The 9,881-nt window shown below is 48.2% G+C and overlaps 2 protein-coding genes across 2 annotated transcripts; one reads left to right on the plus strand and one right to left on the minus strand.

The window, feature by feature from the left end:
* Positions 1 to 612: 612 nt before the first annotated feature.
* Positions 613 to 3,567, plus strand: LOC140216742 (putative nuclease HARBI1). Its single transcript, XM_072287244.1, has 3 exons — positions 613 to 1,382; positions 1,473 to 1,614; positions 2,128 to 3,567. The coding sequence occupies exons 1-3, from the start codon at positions 837 to 839 to the stop codon at positions 2,625 to 2,627; spliced, it is 1,188 nt and encodes a 395-aa protein (XP_072143345.1). The 5' UTR covers positions 613 to 836; the 3' UTR covers positions 2,628 to 3,567.
* A 10-nt stretch (positions 3,568 to 3,577) lies between these two features.
* Positions 3,578 to 6,881, minus strand: LOC140216743 (uncharacterized). Its single transcript, XM_072287245.1, has 5 exons — positions 6,461 to 6,881; positions 6,289 to 6,397; positions 5,957 to 6,074; positions 5,271 to 5,593; positions 3,578 to 4,875 (listed from the first exon to the last, which is right to left on the minus strand). The coding sequence occupies exons 1-5, from the start codon at positions 6,724 to 6,726 to the stop codon at positions 4,627 to 4,629; spliced, it is 1,065 nt and encodes a 354-aa protein (XP_072143346.1). The 5' UTR covers positions 6,727 to 6,881; the 3' UTR covers positions 3,578 to 4,626.
* Between the last annotated feature and the right edge of the window lie 3,000 nt (positions 6,882 to 9,881).

The raw sequence follows: 9,881 nt of genomic DNA on the forward strand, positions 1-9,881 counted from the left end.
AGGTTTTCGAGGCCTGAAGAGTATTTTGTTGCTGACCAGCCACATCCTCCAAATGTGCGTTAGAACAGCTAGGGCGTTATCAATTTCCTGGTGTGACTTATCGACCAACGAAGCTCCAATGAACGTGTCTCAGGATAGACAATGTTCACCCCACTGCCAGTCTACACTGCAGCCTTCTTTAAACAAGAGCGTCTCATCGCAAGCATATCCAGGCCTGATAAGTAAGTTGCAGCCGACACTGCAGACCTCAAGCCAGCAGCCGTCTTTGGCCGTTACCTCAACCTCGCCGGGTCAACCATGGTACGAACTCCGCGGAAACAAGGCATCGACACGAGACGAAGTAATTGGCCGCCAGTGCGCCACCCTGGTGAGAACGCTTTGGCGAACGGTTCGGTGCACTGTTTAAAGGCAAGCAAGGTCATAAAAAAACGGGCTCGTTGTGAATCACACATTCGTGCGCTGATAACTTATGAAACAGAATCAACTGCTCCGAATAGTGAGTCCACATGACGGAAAAAAATTCGTCTTTTCCGGGATGGAGGGCGCATCACGTGAGTAGACGTAACACGGCGGATGGCGCACACGGATGGAAAATGTCGAGCTATTTCTGGGGTGCGATTTTGTAGCAATTCTATTACTTTTTCCATGCCTTTTGCCGCCATCACTGAGCAGCCATTGGTCGAAAATGACCGGGCCGCGCCCATTTTGTCTGTCAATCACGCGACGTCAGGAACCCGCAAAAACTGTAATCGTCATCGTGACGTTGAGGCACTCATTATGCGGAGCAAAAGGCACGGATTTTTGGAACGGCCAGAGGCAGGGTCGTTTCCGAAGGCATGAAAAAAATGGCCGCCCCTCTGATCGCTATGGCCGTGGCTCTTCGCCGTCGCCGACGTGAACAGGGAGAGCCAGACGACGCGTTTGACATGCCGGATGACCATTTTCGACGGCGTTTTCGCCTCTCGAAGGGAACGGTGCGGTTGTTGTGCGAGGAACTGGCGGGGGAACTAGAAGCTGAGCGAGCGACGGGACTGTCGGTGGAGCGGAAAGTGTTGTGTGCGCTGCGCTTCTTTGCTACCGGGAGCTTCCAAGCGTCCGTTGGGAGCGAGGAGACGATCCGTGTGTCGCAGTCGACGGTGAGCGAGTGCGTGCGACGTGTGGCAGAGGCTGTCGTGAACGCAGGGGCCCGCAACAAGTGGGTCCATTTTCCAAAGACAGCCGAGGAAAAGGCAGCCGTGAAGGAGGGTTTCCTTCGGCGCGGCGTTATCCCCGGCGTCATCGGATGCGTAGACGGCAGCCTCATAGCCATCATCGCACCCAAGGGTGAGCGCAAGGCTGTGTTCATGTGCCGCAAGGGATACTACGCCCTCAACTGCATGTTCGTAAGTAAAACTCACGTTTTCTGCGATCCCTTTTGAAAGTTACGTTGCTCTTGCCAACGGGCACTTTCTCTGGTTTACGTTTTACCTCAGATCTGCGACGCGGACATGAAAATCTTGGCCTTGGACCCTATGCGACCGGGGTCGGACCACGACGCTTTTGTCTGGCGGACGACATGGTTGCGCCGGCGGTTCCAAGCGGGGCGCATCGTGAATGCCGGGGAATACCTCCTCGGTGAGAAAAAAACATTTTTTTTTTGGCGCAGTCACGCTTCAGCAGCGCAGAACGCCGTGTCCGCTCCAACCCAAACTTTTAACCAAACCACAAGAACATCAGTAATTCCGGAGTAAAAAAAGAAAATTAAGACATTGACTGCCACCATTGGCAATGTTCGAAGTGTTAAGTTACAAGCACATTATGTGTCTGCGAGGAGCTGACGAAAGCAACACGTATTAGTGCTTTCTGCACCCAGTGACTGCCAGAAGCAGAAGAAATGAACACACATTACTGCTACTACTGTCATTGATAGCACCAACAAGTGTTGATTTCTTGTTTGTGGCAGGCACCGCGTACACTTGTAAATTGGTTAAGAGTTTGTGACGGGTATGGACATGCTCAACTCATGCTTTTACTTGGGACTTGCAACCCTGAAGTCTACCTTTGTTGAATGATGCTGTAGCTTTCCTCAGTTGACAACTTGCCTCTCGTCAGCGGAGTACTCAATGTACTATTTCCATCTTTGTGCAGGTGACAGTGGCTACCCCTTGGAGCCGTGGCTCCTTACCCCGGTTCCTGGCCATCCTCCAGTGCACACAGCCGAGGGGCAGTACAACACAGCACATGCCGCCATGCGTTCCGTAGTGGAGAGGTGCATTGGGCTCTTAAAGAGCCGTTTCCGCTGTCTTCAGCGATATCGCACCCTCCTCTACGAGCCGGAACGTGCAGCCAACATTGTCGCGGCATGTGCTGTGTTGCACAACCTTCGCCTTTCTGAAGGCGACGAGTCAGGCGATGACAGTGATGACGACAGCAGCAGCGGCAGTAGTAGTAGTGAGCTTGACAATAACGGCGACCCCATGCCACACAGTCTGCCCCGTAACACGGGCTCTAGAATGCACTACTTGAGAGGGCGGGCTGTTCGCGACAATGTCATTGGCATGTTTGGAACAACCCGTGCGCAGCACATGCGTTATTTGAGGAGCGTGCGGCGGCAGCTGCGACGTCAACAGCAGCGTCAGCATCGTTAGGTGCATGCACACAGTTTTAAGTAATTGCATTGTGCATTTCATGCTGTGAAATTGCAGATACATTTCCCGTGCTAAGTTGTAGTTGATGTCTGCGTAATGCAAAGCATTCATGATTTGTTGAGAAATGTAAAAGTTGTTAAAAAAATTAAATTATGTGGTTTTACGTGCCAAAACCACTTTCCGATTATGAGGCACGCCGTAGTGGAGGGCTCCGGAAATTTCGACCACCTGGGGTTCTTTGACGTGCACCTAAATCTAAGTACACGGGTGTTTTCGCAATGCAGCCGCCGTGGCCGGGATTCGATCCCTCGTGCTCAGCAGCCTAACACCATAGCCACTGAGCAACCACGGTGGGTACATAAAAGTTGTGTAGTGAAGGGTTATGTAAAGCCTGCACTTATAGTAAGTAAAACAGTATCGTTAGAGGTGACATATGAGATTGAAAGCAAGCTAAAAATAAGTGCATATTCAAAGTGTCTGCCACAATTTGCTTGCTGCTGCTGTCGTCATCTAGATGCATGTAGCCCGATTCTTACTCGTATCCCCTTACGCATTGATGGACATAAGCACCTGTCTCCTCACTTTCTACTAGCGCAGAGAAGCTCACAGAAGCCAAGATGTACAGTGCACGTCACACCTTCCGCTCCATGGAACGTGCTGTTGCACGCGCAGCTTCTAGGTCCTCCACCATTTTGTCTCGCAACAACGGCAAAGTTCCTTTCGAGTGACGAAAATGCCGTCCAACTGGTCATCCGACATGTCAAACGCTGTGGCTCCCGTGAAGTGTGTGCACGCACGAGCAGTTGATAGATTTTAACAAAGTGACCTCACTTGTATATAGCAGAACTCAGCAATGTTAATCAGTAATATTTGTACAGTGCAAGCTAGCACTAGAAATGTGGTTGCGATGTGTAAATAAAAGCACTAGAGGAAAACTGCACCTTTCTGTATTTCAGTCTTCAACATACACTTGTTTATGCACACATCACATGTGACAGTCTCTACATTGAAGAAGTGTGAGAATCATGAGTACTCAGTAGTAGAGACATTATGCAACATATCACAGACACTTTGGAATAAATATCGGATCACATTGTTCTTGCAACGTAATATATCACAGGTAACGGCATGCATCGTTTCAGAAAACTGTTGTACACTGCACAAGTACACAGTAATAACAACTGGCCTAAACTGCACCAGAAACAGAAATGAGCAGGTGCTTAAATCACATGCCAACCGAATATTTATCACAGCGAAATGTCTAGGTACATCACTACATGTGAAAGGAACATGCTGTTGTGGCGCTCAAACTGAAAGAGCCATAGCACCATATGATATTCAGTAAGACAAACTGCATAAATATTACACACAAATTGCACCACAAGGGCTAAAATACAATGTATCACAACCTGAAAGATTACTGAATGACAACAAATTGTTTGATAATGAGACAGATGTGAAAGAAAAGAGACATTCCAGCTCAGTACGTAGTGACACAAACAAATATGCATATGCAACAAACAAAAAATAAACATTACAAATGAAAAGAAGGAGCATAGGCAAGGAATTTTCATAACTTTTTTCTTTTTTGCTATGTATATTGACAGGTTGCTTTCGACATTATAGTAAGGCCTGAAAATTTCACCATTCGATGACAAGGATTAAATTGTAGAACACTTGCAGTGTGGCGTCGTGCTTAAATTGACATGACAATAACTAGGCACCTCAAAATTGCAGCGCCACAGTCGGAATGCCCGCACACACCAGGCCTACAGGCACTTTTGCAGGTGAGCCTGATGGTGTGCACGCTCTTATGGCTGAAGTAAACCTTGAAGAAAAAATTCATGCTGCAACGGCTATGCTACTTATGGTTGCATTAAAGGGTGACTTCAGCAATTATTTATTTGCAAACTAGCAATATTTGCCCTTCATATCATTAATACATCAGCAAATTTTAAGATAAGTTACAAATTCCTTGCCTATGCTACCTTTGCATCGTTTAATTATGTGGGGCCTGAGAGGGGGGAGGGGCTTGGCTGCCACCATGCCCCAGTGCAGCCAGCAGCAGCTGAAGCAGGCGCTCGTTGGTCTCGTGCGACCGACGCGCCACTTCGAGGCGTTGCCGCTGCACTTCAAGGCGCTGAGACTCCACTTCCCGCATTGCCGCCACCTCCTCCCCGAGGTGCCGCAGGCTCTCCATGTGGGCCTCGTGGTGCTGCCGCAGGCTCTGCAGGTGGGCCTCGTGGTGCTGTTAGCAAAGATGTGTAATTAGTTTAATTACAGAAGCTCAGTAACAGGGCCTTTGTGTGTTGCATTCATCCCCATTTGCAGGCTATTGTCTTGTCATTGTATATTCAAACACTGGAAATATCTTTCTGGCCCATCAAACTTGTGCCGTCGCATTCCATTAAGATGTGTTACATTGTTATACCTGCTTCCTTGAATTCAACGCCACTTTTTTCTTTTTGCCACATAATTGCGTAGATATTTACACATGTTATATCACGCGAATGTGTACAAGATATCACCACAGGACTACACGTATACATTATGCTTGTTCACTGATTAATATAATTTTTAGAGAGGTCATATGCTCATCAATTTCATACGCAGAAAAATATACATCTGTGGCCTTGCACATACCTGCCGGTTTTGCTCCAGCAGTTGTTGGCGGAAGCGAGTGTCCTCTTGAACTCTGGCTTCCTCCAACTGGCTCTGGCGAACGTATGCGGCAGTAGCCGTCATCACAGCACCATCAAGTTCCTGCTGCCTGGGCTGTCTACGGGGTGCCCGTGGCTCTCGAGGGGTAGGCTGCGGCACCTGGGGGGTAGGCTGCGGCACCTGCGGGGTTGGCTGCGGCACCTGCGGGGTTGGCTGCGGCACCTGCGGGGTTGGCTGAGGCACCTGCGGGGTTGGCCGCGGCACCTGGGTGGTAGGCCGCAGCACCTGGGGGGTAGCCGGTGGCTCTTCATGCAAAGCAAAAGCAAAGACTGCTCATTCACTGTTATCCAACCTACACAGATTGATTGTCCTAACCAGTCACTTTGAAATGTCATTATAGCTGCATAGCTACAATAATGATACACAAAACAGGTAGTTAGAGCAAAAGATGCCACAGAAAGTTGCTGGTAGCAGTAACCCTTAAGAAGCACAAGGAATCTCTATTACAACATGATGTCATTTGTAGTGTTGCATTTCTCCTCCATGAATGAGAGCTGGATGTTCGACACAAAGGTAATAACAGCACAGTGACGTACTTTACTTCATAGCAAGATCATACAGCAACTGCAAACAACAATGCTACTACAAAAGCTAGGTCACTGCCTTACGTGTAAGGCCACTTGGCCCAGCAACAGCTGCAGGGCCCGACACCACGAAAGCAGTTGTCGCTGGTAGATGTCTGCGGGAACCGCTGGGCCCTGCAGCTTCCTCTGAACTTGCCTCGTCCTGCAGTCAGAGTAGTGTTCAGACATTGCGAGCAGTGTGTGCAATGCGCATCATGTACACAAGTTGCTGCTCAGAGTACATAACCTATATTGTCACTTGCACAAAAAAAAAGGGCTTAAAAATTTTGCAATATTGTGTTACAATGTAATGCTGAAAATTTGTGAGGTCACAGCAGGTCACACAAACAACACTTCTTTAAATCCAATGTACGCACCTCGCTATCGGGGAAGTACTCAGGGGGGGAAACAAGGACCCCTCCTGTCCTCATAAGGACGTCGAGGACGCGGCCGTCCACGCCACCCACTTTGCCACCTCCAGTAGCCCTGCAAACACGGCAACAACGACAACGTGAAACTACGTTACTGTCAGCATCATTAGAAGCTCACCTCTTCTCGCTCGCGGCCCTGGCCGCTTCTTTTTTCGCTTTATGGGCCATCTTGGCCCAATGGTTCCGCCAACGGCTGGTGGCCTTTACGGCTGGCCCCTGTGCGTTAAGCACCGCCGCCACCTCCTCCCACAGTTCGTTTTTTCGAGCAGCAGTCATACGTGGCGAGAACTCTGTAGAAGCTCTCGCCAGGTATGGGTGCTGCTCGATGAACTGCACGAGAATAGCCGCCTGCTCTTTGGACACCCGCGGCCCTTTTGCTGCCATTTTCTCTTTGTCAACTTGGGAATTTCAGCCGGCCCGCAGCACAGTAAGAAATTTAGAGGCAAACATTCTGTCTAAGCTAAGCGCCTGCATAAAGTGCTCACTACGACTTATTTCTGCCTTTTTATACCACTAATGTAAAAAAAGGTGAAGTCACTACTCACATTTAATGTTGTAGCAGCTTCTTTCTCGGAGCGTATCAGTGCAGGAAGTATTACCGATGCAGCGATAACTTTAAGGAAGCTATCGTTATGTCATGGCGGTGCCCTATGGAAAATGCCTTGACAGTTCTCGATCCACTATGTTGCAAAGTTTCACCTCGGGGGCTACGGATAATTCTTCTTGGCTCTTCCTAAAGAAGAAATTATCACACGTCAGACATGCAGCGAAAACCACACGACAATGCAAGCACTACACGAGCAATAATTACTCACCTCAATCAGTATCTGACGTGGGCGGGGCCGCAATTACGGGCACGCAAGGGGCTGTCAGCTGTTCAGACAGACACGCTAGGGGCTGTCAGCTGTTCACAGGTAAACAAAGGCTGCCATTTTGCTTGCGCTCAACGGCATGGATTGGATGCACATCCGACTACTATGTGGCTACGACTTCAAAAATAGAGCATTTGCGTTTGCATTTCTTTGGACTGCGGCAGCTTTTGCGTTGTACGGTAACAAAATGAATTTGCTTTACGCAGCATGGAAGTCCGCTTTTATTAAGTGCCGTTTTACAAAACAAATTTGCTATACAGTCCCGGAAAAAGAGAAGAGAACACGAAAGAAACATCCGGCCAATGAAGGGAGCTTCTGATTGGACGATCCAAGAAAACGTCGTGCCTACGTACACACAATTTCCAAAATCGGTGACGTCACGCGAGAAGGCATTGGCATGAAAAAAGTCATTTCTACAAAATCGCACCCCTGAAATCCGGACACTGGCGGTTGAACGACGGGAATTATTCTAGAATGTTCTAGCACCTGGCAACAGGCGTTGTCCTTTTTCCAACAAGGCCTTTACGATAAAAAAGTCACCCTTCATCGTTCCCTCTTAAGCAAAAAAAGAAAAGAAACACAGCCGTGGCAATCAACCACAACTTTCACCGGCACAGAGCTTAGGTTGTGGCGTCATCTAGAGAAAATAGTAAGAACAAGCAAACGTACTTAATTTATGGGCTCTGAGATCTGGTAGTGCCAGTTTCTTGCCGGGACGCTACTAGATCTCAGAAGCCATGCTCTTACTTTATCCTAGGCGTAAAGCACTGAGAATCAAGAACAGCTCTCGGAAAGAACGCATAATGCTCACGAATACCTTGCTGTTGAAGTGGGATGCCACAAATTTGAAGCAGTTACAAGCATCAATGGGGAACCAGACCACCCAAGAATCAAGATCACTCGAGTTAAACAAGCCGAGAAGCTCGTTGATTTTAATAATAAAGGGTCAGAGAAGCTTGCACGTGAAAAGAATAGCAACTAATAGTGGCTCCCAGCAAAGAACCACGAAAGCAACAGCCCAAATTACCACGACCACACCGGAAAAAATACTTCAAGGAGCCTTGACAAAATTCTTGATCTGTCCACTCACGACCTGTCAAATAGTGTATACAGTGTCTTATCTCTGGTGTCTAATTTTAGTCCTGCCCCAAGGGGCTATAGAGAATTTACGTTAATTCACGACCTAGGCAACTTCGAACGCAGTGTGCGCTGATAGTGTAGCCTTTCCTCATTACCATATTACAAGCACTGGACCCCCGTCCACCAAACCAACTAAATAAATGCCTCCATTTATGTATCAGAGCCGTCCAACGTGCTGTTGTTCAGCTGTACATTATGCATTTCGCTCCGCAGAAATCTCACCCGTGAACAGACTAAAGCCATTGTATCACTGGCTAATCTGAAAGAGAATCATCAAGGTTACGCATAAGGTAAGAGATGTCGTTGGAATGTATGTAAGCAGCCAAGTCAGTGAGGCTTACAAACAGCTTAGCGATAAATAATTTTACACACAAATGAGTCACGACCCAAGAGAGCACTTCAAATCTGTTGTCCGCGATGCAATCAGCAACCTGATTAAGAATAACAAAAACTGGCCGCAGCGCACTGAAATCTGTGGTCCTGTTAAGCCCGATGGCTCGCAGATTTTACCTTCTCCTTAAAATCATGAAAAAAAAAAACAGATCTCCCGACGACCAAGAGTCACCGTTATTTTACCCCCTATGTAGGTACTCACCAATACCATTCCTTGCATACTGTGCAGTGTCGTTGAATACGATGACCGGCGATTATACTTCCAGTATAGCCGCCATGTCTGCGACGCTGTAGTTTCGTTACGGTTCACAGAAGAGCATCAGGCCTTCGCCGCAAAACTGGCAGATGCAGGACTCAACCTGAGAATATTTTTTGTACTTCTCGCCGTTTCACGGCCTCGTTGCAGGCGTATAGATGCTTGCTTAGCAAAGTGTAGTTTTTGCTGGTACCTGAGCAATTTGTCTCACAAGCACAAGAAGATTGAGAAAGACCAATCAATATTATGTTACACATGGCTCTTTCTACGAGCCGTCGTCATCTTTGCACGTGAAGGGGCGCTTTGAAGTTTTCGCATTTCCTTGATTTTCTAAATGTGCGGAACGTGTAGTCAGGAGACGAGGGCAAGCATTTCCACCCGTTGGCTTCATCCATCGGCTTCAGCTTGTCGTTAATATTAAAATTAATAAAAAAGTTGAGATAGAACCCATCTCGAGACGACTGTCGACCGCAGTGCGTTAGCATAGAATGAACATATTGACACAACGTATTGCCACCGTCGATACGAGGCATGTGTGAGGCGTGTACTGCAGTGGGACTCCGCTTTCGCAGTTCCCTAAGCGCAGTCGGCGCCACCTAGCGCCGCCACTGCAAAGCCATGCCGAAATGCATGGCGCCCGAGAAACGCGTCATCATGGAGGAAGGAAACTCAGGAGAGGCCCTGACGTCACTGTCATGGCGTTGCTCATGGCGTCGCTCCGCCTCTCGGGCCAGCTCTCCTCTCTTGTTTATCTTTCCCTCGAAACCACGCTACGCTGCGCGCAACTGGGCTGCTTGGACGCGCGCGCTCCACAGCAATACTAAGCAAAACCATGTAATCGCGATGTCTCAATGCATTACCGTTGCCGATTTCATGTC

The sequence above is a fragment of the Dermacentor andersoni genome, chromosome 3 (genome assembly GCF_023375885.2).
Source record: "Dermacentor andersoni chromosome 3, qqDerAnde1_hic_scaffold, whole genome shotgun sequence".
NCBI lineage: Eukaryota > Metazoa > Arthropoda > Arachnida > Ixodida > Ixodidae > Dermacentor > Dermacentor andersoni.